Source organism: Marmota marmota, unplaced genomic scaffold (assembly GCF_001458135.2).
Source record: "Marmota marmota marmota unplaced genomic scaffold, marMar, whole genome shotgun sequence".
Classification (NCBI taxonomy): Eukaryota; Metazoa; Chordata; class Mammalia; order Rodentia; family Sciuridae; genus Marmota; species Marmota marmota.
The window spans coordinates 55,780,424-55,798,710 of NW_026000174.1; the positions used below are offsets into that span (position 1 = coordinate 55,780,424).

At 53.4% G+C, this 18,287-nt stretch overlaps 3 protein-coding genes across 8 annotated transcripts in view; 1 reads left to right on the forward strand and 2 right to left on the reverse strand.

Moving 5' to 3' along the window:
• Positions 1 to 6,094, reverse strand: part of Arfgap2 (ADP ribosylation factor GTPase activating protein 2) — a 10,301-nt gene extending 4,207 nt beyond the window's left edge. The window contains exons 1-11 of one of the 2 annotated variants that reach the window (XM_015477871.2): positions 5,907 to 6,094; positions 5,621 to 5,739; positions 4,979 to 5,051; positions 4,334 to 4,465; positions 4,175 to 4,255; positions 3,241 to 3,322; positions 2,854 to 2,910; positions 2,188 to 2,229; positions 1,780 to 1,832; positions 1,240 to 1,376; positions 1,024 to 1,155 (exon numbers count right to left, since the gene is read on the reverse strand). In XM_015477871.2, the coding sequence (XP_015333357.1) occupies positions 1,024 to 1,155; positions 1,240 to 1,376; positions 1,780 to 1,832; positions 2,188 to 2,229; positions 2,854 to 2,910; positions 3,241 to 3,322; positions 4,175 to 4,255; positions 4,334 to 4,465; positions 4,979 to 5,051; positions 5,621 to 5,739; positions 5,907 to 5,978 (980 nt within the window). In that variant the 5' untranslated portion in view covers positions 5,979 to 6,094. The remainder of the gene's footprint in view (positions 1 to 1,023; positions 1,156 to 1,239; positions 1,377 to 1,779; positions 1,833 to 2,187; positions 2,230 to 2,853; positions 2,911 to 3,240; positions 3,323 to 4,174; positions 4,256 to 4,333; positions 4,466 to 4,978; positions 5,052 to 5,620; positions 5,740 to 5,906) is intronic. The other variant, XM_015477872.2, reaches the window with a different exon arrangement.
• Positions 6,095 to 7,016: 922 nt separating this feature from the next.
• Pacsin3 (protein kinase C and casein kinase substrate in neurons 3) lies at positions 7,017 to 14,664 on the reverse strand. 5 transcript variants are annotated; one of them, XM_048788723.1, is made up of 10 exons: positions 14,644 to 14,664; positions 10,972 to 11,062; positions 10,665 to 10,821; positions 9,756 to 9,991; positions 9,491 to 9,646; positions 8,624 to 8,799; positions 8,378 to 8,498; positions 8,078 to 8,214; positions 7,548 to 7,669; positions 7,017 to 7,209 (listed from the first exon to the last, which is right to left on the reverse strand). In XM_048788723.1, exons 2-10 carry the CDS (start codon positions 11,023 to 11,025, stop codon positions 7,094 to 7,096), a joined length of 1,275 nt encoding a protein of 424 aa, XP_048644680.1. In that variant the 5' UTR covers positions 11,026 to 11,062; positions 14,644 to 14,664; the 3' UTR covers positions 7,017 to 7,093. The 5 variants fall into 5 exon arrangements, with proteins under 5 accessions (XP_048644680.1, XP_015333360.1, XP_015333361.1 ...); XM_015477874.2 differs by lacking the exon at positions 14,644 to 14,664 and adding an exon at positions 14,435 to 14,560; XM_015477875.2 differs by lacking the exon at positions 14,644 to 14,664 and adding an exon at positions 13,297 to 13,627.
• Positions 11,002 to 15,899, forward strand: LOC125612106 (ral guanine nucleotide dissociation stimulator-like). Its single transcript, XM_048788725.1, has 2 exons — positions 11,002 to 11,062; positions 14,435 to 15,899. The coding sequence occupies exons 1-2, from the start codon at positions 11,024 to 11,026 to the stop codon at positions 14,861 to 14,863; spliced, it is 468 nt and encodes a 155-aa protein (XP_048644682.1). The 5' UTR covers positions 11,002 to 11,023; the 3' UTR covers positions 14,864 to 15,899.
• Positions 15,900 to 18,287: the final 2,388 nt, after the last annotated feature.

Consider the following 18,287-nt stretch of genomic DNA (forward strand, 5'->3'; position numbering starts at 1 on the left):
TCCGTCCTCTCCCAAGTCCTATGCCCCAGCAATAGTCTTACTTTGGGGGTCCAGAGGCAAAAGTTCCAACATCATCAAACAAGTCCAGCTGTGAACGAGAAGATTTTGCACTCACTGGTGTTTCTTGCTCAATCACCTGCATCTCCGACAGCACCGAGTGGGAGACGAGCTGTGCAGAAAAATGAAGCTGGCATGAAGCTGGAGGTACTAACACTGCAGCATCAAGAGCAGCCACCCAACTGCTGGATGCTTCCTCAGGCACCATCTCAGAACCTTCTGTAACCTTCTGAACCTTCTTCCCCTGCCCATGCACTATTACATATTCCTAATTTTTTTTTTTTTTTCCTTTTTTGGTACTGGGGATTGAACCCAGGGCACTCAACCACCAAACCACACCCCAGCCCTTTTTTATTTTTGAACACAGGGTCTTGCTAAGTTGCATACTGCCTTGAGGGCCTTGTTAAGTTGCTGAGACTGGCTTTGAATTTCAGATCCTCCTGCCTCACTTCTCAGGCAACTGGGGTTAAGGCATGCGCCACTGAACCTGCATGATATTCCAATTTTTAAGAGACCAAAAATCTGTTCCTGAAGTCTCTGCGTTAAGTGTGGCACAAAATGCATCACAGCTGTTCCCACTTATAAAGGTAACAACAATATAAACCCAGTGGTTCTGAAACAGAAGGCATGTTGCCCAACCATGTGTAGACACTAGAAATGCCTGGCAGTTCTCAAGAAGGTCTCAGAAAATACAGAACTGTCCCAGCCTCTCTAATAAACACCACCCTAGCCTCCTGATCTTAATCTTATTTAGTCCTGATCCTATTTCACTTATGTAACAAATACTTAATAAGCACATACCTACTATATGCCAAGCACTGTGGTAGGTGCTTTAAGACAATAAATAACATCATGTATCCAACCTCAGAGGAAAACTAAGCATGAATCCTGAACTGCTGGAAGACCCTGCACGGGTTCTCAGAAAAACAAGGGCACTTCCCTGCCACACCCTGGGCTGAGCCTCACCTTCGGGCTACCAAGCCCATGCCCAGCCTCTCAGCCTGCTCACGCTTCTTCCCTTCCAGATTCTGTAGCTTTTTCTCCTCCTTCTTCCGATCAATCTGGAGCTCCTGGTAGGCCAGACGCATGGAGGCAACCCTACAGGGGTGAATGGATCGGCAGCTGGCACCTGTGCTACCCCATCCCCCACTGTCAACCAGGCCCACTGTGGCAATTGCTCACATGGACTCCTCTGCCTGCTTCTTGGCATCAGCTGCCTGTTGCTCACGGAGTTTCTCTGCCACCTGGGCCTGCCGCTCAATCTCACTGAAGCTCTGGTTGCTCACCTTCTGGGCCCCAAGTCCTTTTTTGGCACCCAGCTGGGGAGAGAACCATGTGACATGGGGCCTGCCAACGAGGCCCCGCCGCTCCCTTCCAGGCATCAATACCCTAGCTATACCCACAAGGAAGAGGTCCTCCTTAAAGTCTAGGGTCAGAAATAGAAGCCCAGTGAGCATGGCTGGCAGAACAATGGTTCTGCTGTAGCTGGGCATGAGGTGGCTCACTCAATCCCAGCAGAGGCCTCAGAGAATGAGGACAGTAGTTAAGGTTGACTATGATCTGCTATGTGCCAAGCACTAGATGTGCTCAGTCTGTCTCCCCACAGCAAGTCCCTGAGGATGGACACCTTTAAATGAGACAAGTTAAGTACCATGCCAAAGTCATAAACCCAGGCAGTCCCACTTCAGCTTCTAATCACTCTACACTACTCTCCCCACCTACCCCTTTCTTAGCTGCAGCTGGCTTCTTCTTGCCAATGATGGAACTTTTCAGTTCTGTGTGAGAAAGAGGGTGGGCATGAGCAGGAGAAAGGAAGGTCAGAGGCAGCAGCTCAGTCCACACCATGCTTCATGGCAAGAGCATCTAAAAACAGCTTCAGGCAGGGGAAGGCCAGGCTACCACCACCAATTCCAACTGATGGCATCCAAGTGAAAGAAAGACAAGGTTAGGGGAGCCTTTTGACTCCTAGCAAGTTGCAGCAGGAGCCTAGACCTGAAGCACCAGAGACAAAAGTCCCTGAGCCACAAGTGAAGACCGTTAGGCAGGGGTTAGATGCCAAACACTAGCCTCAGCTCCTAGAGCAGAGAGCTGGTGTGCAGAAGGTAGGCTCCCCAAGCAGCTGCAGGTTACCTCTGGCTGGAGGGGCCCCTTTAGCTGACAGATACATGGACTCTGGAGGAGAAACAGACTTGTGGCTAACAAGAGGCCTGCCCCAGAGCCTCCATATGCCTTCCAAGCCCAGAGGCCTGTACAGAGCCTGCTTTAGACCCAGTCAAGCCAACATTTCCAGGCATCAGCTGTTTAGTTACTCTGCTGGGTTCCTGCCCCAACCCCCAAGAGTCAACAGAACCAAGGTCAGCAAAGGAGATGTTTATTCTAACCAAGTTCGAAGGCCACAAAAAAAAGAAAAGAGCTGAAGGACCAAACCAGGGTCAAAAAGACAATGTAGCCTCTAGCCATCAGCAGCTCAGAGCTGTCTCCCAACCCTCAATAGGACCAGACAAGCCAGCCCTACCTGACTCCAGGGATAGGTGTCCAGTCTCTCAATGGCCTCCCCACACTTTGGCTAGATCCAGTCCCACACTCAGAGGCAGCCCACCCTGGTCTGTCAATTCAAAGGGCCCAGCTCTGAAGTCACTGTTGCAGCCACTACTTCAATTAGAGCCCAAACCCAGACAGGTCGGGTGTTCGGTCTCCTATGGCCTCAGTTCACATGACTAGGCAGCAGGTATCTGTAAAGAACACTTGATGCCCACCCTCTCCCAGCCACCCACACCTGCCAGCTAGCATACTGACCCAGAGAGGCTTTGGGTGAGGTGCCAAGCAGGTCGGTGTTCGGGCCTTGCTCTGGCTCTGTGGATACAATGATAGGCATTAGGTATAAGGCTCTTGGCATCTTATAACCTCCCTTCAAAGAAAGTGATACATCAAGAGTGCCTGGCTTTCCTCAGCTTGCCATCAAAATAAAAATTCCCACCACTTCCTCCAAGTTACAGATGAATTCCATCCCACCCAAGGCTAAAGGAAGACCTTTCTCTCTCTCTCTCTCTCACACACACACACACACACACACACACATATACACACACACTCATTTCTATTTCCTTGGCCATGTATCCCCTTCATAGCTCCAAATCCTTTCCCAGGACCAGGGTACTTGGTTAGAATCTGGGTTGAACTCACGTGCCAGGCCACTGCTATCTGCAGACGGGACAGGCTGCTGGGTGTCTGAAGGCTCAGTGTCTGGTGCATCCCAGGTAGGGGGCTGAAAAGGAGGCCAGATTACAGAAGCCTTAGTGAGCCACTTATTGCTGGCAAGGAGTGCCAAGAACCTGCAAGTACCTTGAGGGTATAAGGCCCTATTCCTAGCCCATAAGGAATGGAGACTGGAGGTCAGCAAGCAAATTTCAGTTGCTATTCACCAGAAAGACGCTGGAAACCAGCAGGCCCCTCCCTCCCTCCCTCCACTGTTTACTTAAAGCCTGAGCACATTCCCCTAACAGAAAACCCAACTACTAGACACTTTCCATGTACCAGGCACAAGGCTAAGGGCTCCTCATAGACAAACCACTTAATTATCACAATCAGCCCTTTGAGGTAGCTACATTCCATTTTAGAAACTGAGGTTTGGGCAGGTTAAGTGACTTGGCCACATCACAGAAATGCCAAGTGGAGAGGCAGGGGTGAAAACTAATGAATCCAATTTCAACACCCAGTGCCAACAAAAGGGAAGCCTTTCTCACAAGGTAGACCTTAGGGGAGGGGATCTTTTCAAGAAAAGTCTCCAAGCACAACGCCTCTCTTATAGGGGTAGAAACTAAGAAAAGTTATTTGGGGCCTGAGACTTCTTAAGCCTGGAAGAAGCTTCTCTTACACTCTACCTCCCCAGTTCCTAGGGGTTCATTTCTAAGGAGGATTCTATCACCCTTCTACTTACCTAAAGAATAAAACACCTTGGCCTAACCAGTGGCTAGCAGTTACCAACTCAGTGGAGAACAGACATTCTCTGAGGTATCATACCAAGGCAATCTATGCCATGATCATAGAAGGCCCTTGGCCTTGGTAAATAAACCACCTATCAAGGACAATTGGGGAAATATTCCCTGGGGGTACTCACTTGAGTGTGTTCTGTGAAGAAATCAGAGTCCTTCTTCTCTGGAGAGTGACTAGGAGCACTTCCCATGTTGTCTATCCAAAGCTAAAAGGGAGATGGTATAAAACACAGGGCTCTGAGCACCCTTTCCCCCACTGCCCCAGCCCAGGGACAGGCACTTACATCAGTGCCATGCCTAGCCAGGGCTGCACTCCCCAGCTGCCGGATCTTCTCTCGGTACATCTGGGCTGCTCGGCTATTATATTTGGTGTTGGCATCACTGGCTGTGCATCCATGCTGGCGGAAAAAGGCTGTCTAGAGAGCAAAGAAAAGAATGGAGTGTGCTGCAAGTGATTCTCACCAGAGCAAAAATATTATTGGCAATAGAAGACATCCCCTTATAACATCCTTGTTATTATTTATACAGACTGATGCAATATTGACACCAGTAGTTTTTCACAGAGGTAAAGTTCCTCTGAAATTCCTGCAAAAAATACTTTGCCACATCCCATTCTCAGAGATGACTGAATGAAGCCCAGCCCTCACTTACCTCCTCCTGAGGACAGCATGCCATACCCACTCTATCCACCTTCCATCCAGGCAGGCCCACAAGAACTCAATGACTGGGGACAGTCAAACTTTCTCGGCCTTTTCTCAAGAACATCTGTCCAGTTTAGTCTGAATTTGAAGCCCCTTTGAGAGATACTATGCTGGTGTTGTAGACCAAGGGACCCTCTGAACAGAGAATAGGGCCCCCTAGGAAATAATTGCAAAATTAGTACCCAGGCAAAATTATGGGAGATTGGAGGGAAATTAAAGGAAATTTACCGCATTGGCATTCCCACCGACTTGCATACACCTCAGCTGGAACCAGTTCCAGTTGGAATCCAACTCTGTGGACCTATGTACAAGAGCTGTGTGTCACTTACCAACAAATAACAGGAGACCTGCTTCCCTGGCAGGCCCACACATGTTATTTGACGTCTGGCTGCTGCAGGCACACAGGAAACATTAATTAGTCACTGCCCCAATTCCTCCACTCTGCCCTTCATTCACCTGTTTCAAAGTGTGCTAATTATTTCCCCAGATAAGAAAGGAAGTCCCACTTTTAGGCACACAAGCTTGGATTTGACTTTACCCTGAAAAATGGTCAGTCTCACTAAGGACATATTCAGCCAAGCTATCTGCAATAACAAGGTCAATGCTGGCTAGTTCTTTCCCCAAAATAACGCTGAAGAGTCTCAAATTGGTAGACCGTGAAGAAGAAAGTTTTGATCCAAACGCGGAAAGGACCGTTTATGTGGCAAGGGGTTCAAACAGGTGGTACTCAGGCCCAAAAAGGCTACTGGACCCCTGCCCGGCCCAGAGGTTTCAAACACCGAATTCAGGATGGTCAAAGTCGAGGCAGCCACTCTCTCTTGCTGGCCACACAGCCCTGGTGGAAGCACAGTAACGGCGCGGAGAACCCACCTGATAAAGCTGAGATGGACGCCCAGAGAGCGGTGCACCCCGGAGCAGTCAATGCACAAGAAAACACCATACGTGATACTGGCCCAGCTCGGACTCTTGGCGCCGCAATCGAAACAGGCCTGAGAGGATGAAGCAAATAAGCGAACAGTCAGGGCCCGAGTTGAGGCCGGGCTCTGACATCCCAACAAAACCGCCCACCTCGGCCCCTCTCCCTCTCTCAGGCCTCGGGGGAAGGGATATCGCTTCTCGGCAGGTGCCAGACCCCGCGCCCCTCCCGTTCATGCACCTTGTTAGTTGGAATTGCTCGAAGTCTCTTAAAAAGGGTCTGAATTTCAGTCTTGCTCGGCTCCGCCGCCATTTTCTCTCCTTCCCAGACACAACCGCGACCAGCCGGTTCTGTCGCGGGCCAATCGACGGCTGGGAAGGCGGGCTAAGCCGGCCGGCCTCCGCGGCACTCAGACCAGCTGAGGGGTGGGGTGATCTGGGACGGATCTGAGCCAATGAACAGCCGGATGAACAGGAGCGAGACGTCACAGCAGCGATCACCAGCAGCCGCGAAGTAAACGCCCAGCTGCGTCAGGCCAATCCGCAGCCAGGGCGGGCGACGGCTCGCGGGCAGGCCCAAACTTCCTCGAGAAGGCCGCCAGGGGGCGGAGCTGCCTGCCGTCGGCTGCCTGCTGGAGGCGAGCGGGGGAACTGGGGGCCCTAGCTCTGGCCTGTTACCGACCCAAGAGTAATGATTAACAACCCTCCCAAGTTCTTTGTCCCACCAGCTCGAGCACACCGGCCGAGGTTCCGCTCAACTCACAACCCAGCACCCAACTTCGAGCCTTGGCCAGCTAACACCAAGCTTGATCACCAATCCCTTCCAGCCCAGGTTAGAGTTCTTAAGTTCCAGGGAGGTACCAGGTGGCAAACCTTTGCCCAGCCCTAGCGCCCCCTGCCCCATAACACACGATGTGCCCACAGATCTCCCCCAGGGCCTCCCTCCAGGTGCAAGGGTAGAGTATCAAAAAATGCACACAATGCCTGATGGTACTTTTTTCTTTTCTTTCTTTTTTTTTCTTTTTGATCAAGTTTAATACACACTAGAGTAAGTCACAAAAGAGGGTACTGCAAGCCCAGAACTATGCTCACCCCCAGCCAACCCCCAAGAGCCCCCAAACAGTCCAGGAGCTGGATCCTCTGCTCTTGGAGAGAACCAAAGTGCTCCCAGGGAGGCCCAGGCATCCTTAAACCCTTCTTTTACCTCTGACCTCCCATCCTGCTCTTGGCCTACACTCAGTTGGCCCTTCCCTACCAGTCCCATCCTAGACACAGGCCCCTCCCTTCCCTGGGTCCCAGGACTTCTTCCCTCCTCCAGCAGAGGGACAGCAGCAGCAAGATGGTTCAGGGCCCTCAGGTCCAGTTGTCCAAGAGCAGCTGGGCTCTGACCCAGGGTGGAGAGACATCGCAGAAGGACTGTCAGGGTACTCAAGCACCCACACACTCCACATAATTGGCAGGGTACAGGCCAATGCGGCCACTCTGCAACTGGCCTTGGCACCAGCCCTGCTCATCCTCCTCGCTCATCTTCAGCAGTTCTTCCCCTGGAGGAAGGGGGATTGGTCACTGCTAACTGTTCTGGCCCCCAGCCATTCCCACAACTGGGTCAAGTACTGAGGGGAATGGGGTAATCTAAGAGCCTGACAGCAAGCTACAGGAGACCTGGCTCAGGCTGGGGGAGGCCATGGAAACCAGAAAGCTGCCCCACCCCAGATCCAGAGGCAACAATCAGGCCCCAGCTAGCTGAACCCAGAACAGCCTGAATGGCCAAAGAACTGGCTCTTGGGAATGAAGTATCTGGCTTCCCTTTTCCACACCCCTGCTCAGGCAAGTAAGGCAGGGACTGAAGCCTGAAAGAAACAGGAAAGGGGCCCCTAAGTACCTGCTCGGAAGCTCAGCTCATCAGCTTCCTGGCCAGCGTAGTCATAGAGTGCCCGCACCCGCACCCCAATGGCAGCCTTCCGGGGAGTCTCCTCATCTGACCATTCCTCATCCTGTCCACTGCTGGAAAGGGGAGGCAGAAAGGAGCAACAGCTCAGGTCCCAGAATACCTTGGGCTATAGATCTCACCCAGGACTCAGGGCAAAGGGCTCATCCCTTGGAGGGATGCTGCAGAGGCAGGCAGGGAGGAGCTCAAAGACTCTAGTCACACCTCCGCCATTCACAACTGTGAGCTCAGGTGCAATTCCTGTACACACAGCTGAGGTGCAGCAGAAGTGAGAGGGAACATGGAAACTGATTGGAAAATCTAAACCTCTGCAAAACCTTGCATCATTCCCTCTCCCGAGTTGGCCCTTAGGTCCCTGGCACCAATTTTCAACCCACTTCAGGCGTGAAGGGAGGAAGCAAAGGAAAGAAAGGCCAGATGGAGCAGAGCTGTTTCTTTGCCTTAGCCAGGCTCCCAGTTCTCACCCTGGGGACCCAGGGGACTGGGGTGGGGGTGCAGTGCCATCTCTTGTAGGTACGATACTGGTCAGAGTAACCTCATCGGGGCTCCGGCCACCCTTCTCCTTCCGGCTGATTGTCCTCTGTGTGTCCAAGGACCACTCCTGTGGGAACAGTGCTTAGGTCAGGCTGGGCTGCAGCTGTAGTGGCAGCAGGGCCATCCAGACCACCTTCAATGACCATACTTCATTCCAAGGCTGGCCTCTCTCCTCCAGACCACACTAAACTCAGCCCACCTCTAAGCCCCACCCAGCCTGCAACACGTGCCTCAAACTGTGGCCAGTTCATGGCCATGCCCGGCCCGTGGGTGCTGCGCCACCAGCGCAGATCCTCCTCATCACTGGCTGCCTCGATGCCTTGATGCAGGTCTCGGTGAAGTTCATGGAACCTATGGCCCAAGACACTCCATCAGATGGGGAAGTCCTAGGCCCCTGTACTCCCAATGTCATTCAGCCCAGCCAAAGCAAGGAGGCAGAGGCAGAGGGGACCCAAAGCCCACCACACAGGCCATACTTGTCATTGCTAGAGAGGTCAAGGTGCTGGTGCAAGGTGAGTAGCATATCCTTAAAGAAGAGAAGTCGCTGGCGCTCAGCAGCCTGGCAGCTCTCAAAGGCCTGCTCCATGTCCTCCATGTAACGCGGTGTGTAGCGATGCAGCTCAGCCAGCGTCTGCTCGTACTGCATTTTTGTCTGGGTGAAAGAGAAGGGAGGTGCCAGTGAGGATGGGACCACTCTCCACTCAGAACTCCACCAGCATTTACCAGGCACAGCCACCATGGACAATCGGGCCTGAGACCCAGTTCCTGTCAACAAGGACCCCAGCATGGGCTGGGGTTGTAGCTCAGTTGGTAGAGTGCTTACCTTGCATGCACAAGGCCCTGGGTTCAATCCCCAGCACCACAAAAAAAAAAAAAAAAAATGGACCCCAGCATCCTAACAAGGGAGGTGACATCCAGGCACAGTATCTGTAAGAGTCGGGTGGAGAATGAGATGGGGTCAACTACAGGAAAGGGTGTGAGAAATCAGAAAAGTTTCCTGGAGGAGGTAGAAACTGAATAGCACCTCAAAAGATGGGGAGGATCTAGATACGTAGCACTGGAGGGAAGGGCACTCCAGGCAGAGGGGGCAATCTGAGAGCCAGTCCCAGGTGGCACTCTATAGGAAAGGAGCTAGAAGTTCTTAATGGCTAAAGACACCCCAGTTGCCTGAAATCCCCCATTTCTCCCCCTAGGCAAAGTATCACCTTCTCTCAGGTCCTTCCTTTAAAAGATCACCTGGAGAGAGGGGAGGCAAACGAGGACTAGAGCAATAAGATGCTGGAGACCAGAAAAAGCATTCAGGGAGCAAGTTTCATTGAGAAAGCCTTGCCCCACGCCTGTACCTTCTCTGCCTCCTTGGTGCAGCGTCCCACCCGCTCTTGCAGTTTACGCAGCTGCTCCTGGGACGTGGCGCTGTCTGCCTTTGCATGGCTCTCCCGGGTCTGGGCTGTCTTCTCATCCTTCCGGGCTGCATGATAGCTCTTCTTGGAAGCCTCAACCTGACATGTGTGGGAACAACACTTGACCCTAGACACCATGGACTGTCCCCCTTGAGTCCTATGCAGACCCTGAAGGGGCCTGTCCAATCCCCACTGAACCCAGCCTCACCTCCTTCAACCTCTTTAGCCAGGGCTTCTGGGCCTTGCGGAAGCCATCCTCTGCAGCCCGGCTCTCGCGGAAGCCACCCAGCACTGGCCGGTGGAAGGCCCCCCGCTGCCAGGTGCGAACTCGCTCACTGTCTGGCCCATGCAGCTTCTCCCGCACCTCCAGGTGCAGCTCGCTCAGCCGCTCAGCTGCGGTGAAGAAGGCATGCCAGGCCTTCTCCAATGTGCCATACTGGGGGCCTGCAGATGGATGGAGCTTAGGCCAGGCTGGGGGTGCCACCCCAAGCAGCACAACCCCTCTCACTGGTGCTACTCTGGGTGCCAGGCACAAAGGCAGGGGAGCGGGGTGCAAAGATGAATGCAGTGATGTCAGCTGCTGCTTACAAAATGCCTATTTTGTGCCCTGAGAGGGCAAATCTTACTCAATCCTTGTCTCTACCACTAGTGTGATACAGTGTCATTACCAACATGGAGGCCCAGGGAAACGGAGGCCCAGAGAAGTCAATTTAACTTGCCCAAAGCACTGGAGTGAAGCCGAAGGCAAGTCCCACAGCTTCTCTGAACTTCCAGTTTCTCCTCTAGAAAATGCACAGAGGACTGGTAGTATAACCCAATGGTAGAGCACCTGCCTAGCATGCCCAACGCCCTAGGTTCCATTCCCAGCACTAAAACAAAAAGAAGAAAGAAAAATGCATAAAACGGACCATCTCTATCCTAGATTTGTTAGAAATATCAGAGTAACTCACGGACATACTTTGCAAACTCCAATGGCACAACTATGTAGATAACCAGGAATTTAAAGGGAGGGCAGAAGTAGAAGCCCTGAACTTTCCACAAGTGTAAAAAGAAGCCGCCCTGAGGGTCCCACTCTCACAGTTCTCTCTGCTCCCTGCTGGGCCTGCGGATGGCTCACCTTTCTCCACGGCGCCTCTCCACTTACGAGCCCAGTCAGCCAGCTGCTGGGCATAGGCCTTCTCAATGCGAGCACGCTCCTGGAAGCAGCTGACCAGGTCTCCACACAGCCGGTGCCCATCCTCCACCCGCTGCACTGTCCGTCTATAGTTGCCAGCCTGGGGACACATATGAGAAGGGCAGTTTCACAAGAAGAAGCCCCCTCTCAGGTTGAGGTTGACAGCTAGGTTCCTCTTCTGGACAAGTGCTGAGCCCAGAGAACAGGGGGCATTTCAGTGCCACCCAAAACCCAGGCCCCAGCTGCTCACCTCCCAGAAACTGCCCCCGAAGGCCTCCCCTCCAGCGTCCTCTTCTGGAGCCATGGTGTCCCCGCAGCACGGAATGGTGGCAGATTTGGGGCTGTGGAGGGCAGATGGGCAGATAGGAAAGCTCGACCTATACTTTGGGAGCTAGGAAAAGACCTTCTGCTATCTCTGGGTCTTATCCCACTCTCATCCCCACCACCCAAGAACCATCAGAGCTAGGACTGAGCAAGCAGGGGGCTGGAAGTCCCCAAGCAGAGCCTTTAAAGGGTCAAAGATGGCAATTTCAAAGCTCTTCCACTTGCCCTAGGACTTCCCTTCTCTCATGTACCTGGAACCTAGAGATCACTTTAGGGACCTAGATGTCCAGCTCCAAGCTGCCACTGTGATCTGCCTTGAAGTAAATAAGAGCAAAGCAGGGGGTAAGGGTGGGGGCTTAGCGTGTCTAGGGCGGTGCCCGCTCCCCGATATAGCAACTGCTGTCAGAAGACAGATTCCAGGCAGGAGAATGCCAAGCGGGTCACACGATCCAGCCAGGGATTAGGTGGCAGGCGGGGGTGTGTGGTGGGCAGAAGGCCCCACTCCCCGCATTCTGGATGAGAGAAGAGGACTCCTACCCAAGCCAGGGCTCCTCTTGCCTCCCCTTGAACAAGGCAACCCCATTAGCAGACCAGGCCAAGTCAGAGGGTGGCCAGCCACAGTCCCATAGCTGCCTGGGCTGGCAAGAGCAGAAAGGGAGCCAAGAGGCCTAATCCCATCTTGGCCAGGAAGCGCAGACAAGTGCATTTTATTGTCCTACAAGAACGTCAGCTTCTCTAAGGTGGAAACCCCCTTCCCCAATAAGCTTCCATGCCAGGGTAGTGCAAGACTCAAACACGGCAATGAATGAAAAATGCCAGGGTCCCAGCAGTCATAAGGAGATACTCCTTCCCCTCCCCAACATCCACAGAGGTCCCTCAGTGCCCCATGGGTAACAAACAACACAGTCCTGCCCTCAAAAAGCCCAGAGTCTGATGCAACATGAGGAAGCCAGACAGGCCACTAGACAGTTAGAAAAGTGTTCTCCAGGATGGCAAAGAGGGCAAGGCGAATTCTGATCCTGCAGCCACCACCTGGGGGACCAGAGGACACAGCGGTATGTGACCACTCCCGCACCCGCCTCTGGACAGGATCTCAGCTGTCCCCAGCACTGACTCACAGCCCCTAGAAGGAAACAGCTTCCTCTGAGCAAGCCCATGACCCAAGGGACAGTTAGGCTTGGGGGACAGAGTGTGTGCCTGCTGGTCCAAAGCGGGGCTCTGTCAAATGCTTCCTTCAAACTTCTGAACCTCTGCTCATCCTTCAAACTCAAATGGGGGCATCTTATCCATAGCTACTCCCCTCTGTCCCTCTATCCTCTGGACTCCCACAACCCCTGTAAGACCTCAATCAGGGCATATATCCCACGGAATGTGACTGACAGGACATCTGTCCCCTGTCATTGACAGACTTCAGCAGTTCTGAATTTGTTTTCCCAGGCACTGGAATCAGAAATAATTAGCTAAAAAAATAAACAAAGGACTAACTCAGGGGTGGAACGTGTGCTTAGCATGTGCAAGACCCGGGGTTCAATCCCCAGTACCAAAAAGAAAAGAAAAAATGAATGATGTCCACCTGAAGACCAGGAAACCCACTGGCCTCAGCAGCTGTGGGAAAGCCTGGCCTTGGAGGCTTCCTGCCTCCAATTGCAGGAGGTACAGCTCAGCCCTCTCTGGAGACCTCATAGGGCTACAGGCAATGGAGGTATCTGAGCAAAGAGCAGCAGCCTCACCAAGGCTCTTCTTCACCTTGCTTCCTCTTAAGTGGGCCCCACTTATCCAGAAAGGACTTGCCAGCCAGAGAGAGAGAGAAAGAGATCTGCAGCCATAAATCACAGGGCCTTTGGAGCTAAACCAATGAGCCATCAGGGCTGGGGCGGCCCCTGCCTGCTTCAGCCTCCCTGCTCCCTGCTCCCCAGAGAGCTGCCCCCCACTAGTTCCCTCTCTGGCCTCAGAACAGAGCAGGCTGTGTGTACAGGGTTGGCACAGCTCCCCAGGGCCTCGCAGAGCAAACACAAGCTCAAGCCCCAGGCACAGCCAGGCCCCACAGCCAGGCTTCATCTAGCTCCTGGGGTGGGCCTTAGTCCCTGATGAGAAGGGTTGGCACAAGGTGAACTCAGCAGAAACCCAAATCAGGCCAAACACTCTGCCACAGGCAAGAGCTCAGAAAGCAAGTAAGGAAATCTTCCCAGGCCAAGGGAGCACACCTACTGGGCCCAGAGAAGTCTTCTGCAGCTTGGCAGGGTCTACTCACAGCTGCTGGGGCCAAGGTAGGGAGTCCTGGATTTCAGGGAAGAATCACTCTCCCCACCTGAGGCTGGAAGGTGGCCGGGCCCCACATCAGCCCTCACCCCTAACAGAAGCTGGGGGCATGCCCCTGGGAGGGAGCACAGCCACCCGGCCCTGCCCAGCGCTAGGTCCTGAGTCACAGGCTGCGCCCAAAAGCTTCTTCCCCAGCAGGCCCTCCCGGTCAGAGTCAGCCCACAGCCCTAGGATTTGAAGGCACAGGAGCGGGCAGTCGCTGGCCAGAACGGGGCAGAAAGGGGCGCTGAGGCCGGTGGGGCTGGCACCAGCAGCCTGAGCGCTCCGAGGCTGGGGGAGGGGCTGGCGCCGCGAAAGGGGGAGGAGGCCGGCCAGGGAGGGGCATAACAAAGGGGCTCTTTTGGAAACCCGACCTGCCGGCTGAGGTGTCTGCGCCTTGATGACGCACTCCAAACCCGAGACTCCACATCAAATCTTGGAGCCCAGGGCCTGCGCGTCTCTGGCCTCAACCCTTACGGGACAGAGCCCCTCGACAGACCCCACTCCACCCCTGCTTCGGCCCAGCGCTGCACAACTCTGAGCCCGTGAAGCCCACGCGGAGGTGGCAGGGCCAGGCCTAACCATGGAGGTTCTAGGACTTCTTGGTCAAACTTGTTGAACTTGGTTTCGGCGGGGGTGGGGCCAGCCCGTCACCGAGGAGGAGAGTGGGAGCCCCCAGCCAGGGCCCGCACCGCGATGGACTCCAGATGGTAGTCCTGCGCGGCCGCCCCAGGAATTGGGGCTCTTTGAAGAGGATCAGGGGTCGCCGGAGAGTGAGGCCCCTTTAGGGGCCCTAAGGCAAACGCAGGGAGGGCGATTTGGGACGCCTGGGGAAATGGTTTGACCCTCCAGCCCCGACGTTACCCAATCCCCTACAGGCCTGAGGAATCACGGAGTTGGCGGCGCGGCGAACGAGACGCCCCCTCGCCTCGGCGGCAGCCCTTCGCGGCTCCAAGAAGAGCCGGGTGGCTGGGGTCTCCCGGAGCGGGAGTCGGTCCCATTGCAAACTTCAGGAGCCTAAGGACCAGAGGGCGGGCTGGAGCCATCGCTCCCGCAGCCGCGTGTCCGCGCGTCCCCTCCAGGGCACTCACCGCGTCCTCCCTGGGCCCCTCGGCGGGTGGGGGTCCGGCCACGCTCCGGCCCGAGTCCTACCACTCCCCGCCCGGGCCGCCGCCTCCCGGAGCGCGCCCGGCCCTCCCCGGGAAGCCAGCCCCCGGCCCCGCCCTCTCCGCGCGCTGCAGCCCCAACCCCACCAGCCCGCGGCCCCGCCGCGGGACCTCCAGGCACAGCCCAAACCCACGATTCTGGGGGCGTGGACCGTGGGGTCCGCCGTCGGGCGAGGAACACAGGACCGACTCCCCAGAGTGGCGCCGCCAGGCTTTCAGGGAGTCAGATTTCGGCTCTGCCCCTCCGCAGGGCTTGGAAGAATGACCGAGTACCGGGTCTGCACCGGCACCCTCTGGAGGGGAACCCGTGGACGGGGCGGAGAGCTACTCTTACATTCTTACATTTTTTGCTGAGCGCGGTTTTCTTAGAATTTGGGGGAGGCTCACGCCTACCCTCTAGCATTAGGATTCCCATTTTACAGATGGTAGAAACTAACGCTCAGAGACCGTCAGAGGTTTGCCCGAGATCCCCAATCCGGCAAAGCCCGATTTCAAAACCGTGGTATATCTAGGCCCAGCTCGGTGTGCTAATCTGGGGCGCATTCTGAGGCTTGGGACAAACACATGGTGGGGGTGGGACAAAAAGGCACGAGCTCCTCCCCATCCATGTTCTTTAAAATATATATATATATATTTGTAGTTGGACACAATATATTTATTTATTTATTTTTATGTGGTGCTGAGGATCGAACCCTGGAACTCACACGTGCTAGGCGAGCGCTCTACCGCTGAGCCACAACCCCAGCCCCCTCCGTGTTTTTATTCCCATATTTTGCACAATTCATTCTTAAATTCTTATTCCCCTCCACCTTCTTATCAACGTAGTAGATTTTTCCAGATCGCCACTCTGCCACCCCACCCTAAGTAAATCCCTCTTCCTCACCCCCTCCCAAGACCCTCGGGATTTTTCAGAGCCTGCCTGTTATTTATATCCACTGGAACTGTCCACGAATATTCCCAGACTGACCTAACCGCCACCTGCTTGGCTTCCCTCCCCCTCCCTCTCCCTCCTGGGCCGGGCGACCCAGCGGCGGTGCCTTGCGTCCCGAAGACCTGCGCCAGCGCGGGCCAGCTAAGTCTTCGGGGCTCCAGGGGTCAAGGCGGCGCAGATTGGCTCCGGATTGGAGAGACCCGGTCGCGCTCCAAGAAGTGCGCCCCCAGGGGGATGGCGCGCTCTCTGGGAAGCCGGTGGGCTCAGCTGTTCTCTCTCCAGCACGTCCTCTTCCAACCCAGCCCCCACTCCCTTGAGGAGAGTGAGTACGTGAGCGCGGACTTTTAAAAGGCAGATTTAAAAATAGCAAAATCAGGGCTGGGATGTGGCTCAAGCTGTAGCGCGCTTGCCTGGAATGCGTGCGGCCCGGGTTCGATCCTCAGCACCACATACAAAGATGTTGTGTCCGCCGATAACTAAAAAAATAAATATTAAAAAAAAATAGCAAAATCAAGTTGTTTGTAAATCCGGGAAGACTTATCTTTATGCAGATAAATCCTCTCACAAAATGGAAAGGAGGCCTGGAGAGAATGAATGGAGGTAATTTCAGAGGTGACATTAGCTGATGAGGGCTGATATGGGAGCTTGAAACTGCCTCAAGATGCCTGTGAGGCACCTAAGACGAGTCACCTTTGGCCTGAGGACTCTGGCCGCGTTTGGCAAATACGCCTGAGTAGTGGATCTGAGGATGTAGCTTCTGAAACCATTTTCAGTACTCACTGTCTCCTGGGGCTTGGGCACGTCCCTTCTCTCCTTATCTCTGTTCTTACCTCTATAAAACCTGACAGGTGAACTGGCTGACCTTCCACTGAGTCAAGGGCCCCAGCTAATACTGTAAAACAACTACAAATCAGAGGGACTGGAGAAATGTCTAATGACAGCCATAGTGTTTTGTATTATTTTAAATCAGTTAACACCCTACACAGTGCCTGAGGGCCTTTAGGCACCTAGACAGAAATTGTGAAAATATAAGAATGAAATTAATTACAGGAGTCGCCTATTAAAAGCTCATTAAAAATAAAGTTGGCAGCCAGGCTCTGGGATTTGGGGAAGCTAGGCCACAGAGACTTAGAAAACAGGGCCGTTTTTAAGACCACAAGGAGAAGGGGAGGTGGAGTGGAAAACATCTGGCTTCCCTTGGGTTCAGATCTGGAAGCAGAAAGCAGAAATGTTGCAGCTGATCCTAATTGTCCCTAAGGTGCTGGAAGGGAAAAAATAAAATAAACCAAAACCCAGAGCATACTGGGCTCCTTCAAAGGTGAAAGGAAACAGACATAGTCTTAGAAAACCAACTCCCAGTGGGTGCTGCCCCCAGAGCTCAAATTTCTGTGCTCTGTAGCCAGGTCCCTTAACACACACTGCTCCACCAGTGCCATCCCCAACCTAAATAGAGTTCAAGATGAGATGCCCAGGGCCAGATGGCCCAATAAAGACAGAAAACTAGAGAGAGGTGGGTGGGCTCCAGGTACCAGGTTGGAGTTGGGGATGTAGCTCAGTGGCAGAGTGCTTGCCTAGCATGTGGGAAGCCTTGGACTCAATTCCTAGCACCCTAGCACGGGGAGGGGGAATTACCAGGTGGCAGTTTGGTCTGTAGCCAAATATCAGGACACTCACAGACTCACCTTTAGTTTCTGGAATGTTCTAACTTCTGTGTTTTTATTTATTTGCTTATTTATTCATGCATCCAGCCAAGAAAACATGTGACTTTTTACTCCTTGCTAAACCCTATGCAAGGTATTTAGAATATATAAACCAGGCTGAGCCCTAAGTGTATAACACTGATACAACCTAGATGTGAAGAACCATGGCAAAACAGGCAGGAGAGACCACCTTTCACATGACATTGAATTGGGCTTGATGAGAAGGAATTAGTCATGTGGAAAGGCATTCTAGGCGGGAGCATCAGGGTGTGCCAAGCCTCCGGGTATTAGTGTCCTAGCAATTCTGTTTTTTTTTTTTTTTGTTATCTACCCTAGAAAAACATGTGTGCAGGTGCAGAAAGAATTACAAGGATGTTTGCATATAGTATTGTTTGCCGTGGGGAAAACTAGAAACAAATGTCCATCATGAAAAAACAAAAACAAATGTCCATCATGAAGGAGATAGTTAAATAACTTAATTTATGGATTAAGAACAGGGTTGAGAGAGATTGAACAGAGATTGATTCAGGACCTAGTGCATGCTAGGCAAGCACTCTAGCACTAAGCTACACCCCCAGCCCAGGATAGAAATGCATTCTTTTTCTGGAGGGTGGGGTGCTGGGGATTGAACTAAGGAACACTCTGCCACTTTACCATGCTACCACTGAGGTACATCCCCAGTCCTTTTTTAGTCCCTTCTCTCTTTCTCTCTCTCTCTACACATACCCAACCTCTGCCTCTCCCTCTCCCTCTCTCTCTCTCCTTCTCCCTCTCCCCTCTCTCTCTACCTCTCTCTCTTCTTCTCCCTCTCTCTCTCCCTCTCCCTGACCCTCTCCCTCTTCCTCTCACTCTCTTTCTTGTTTTTAAGACATAGTCTTCCTAAGTTGCCCAGGATGGCCTCAAACTTAGATCCTCCTGCCTCAGCCTTAGCCTCTGGAATCACTGGGATGATAGTGAGAATGAGGGACTTTTTTTTTTTTTTTTTTTTGGTACCAAGGATTGAACCCAGGGGCGCTTAACCTCTGAGCAACATCCCCAGCCTTTTATATACTGTATTTAGAGGCAGGGTCTTGCTGAATTGCTTAGGGCCTTGCTAAATTGCTGAGGCTGACCTTGAGCTCAGATCCTCCTGCCTCAGCCTCTGGAG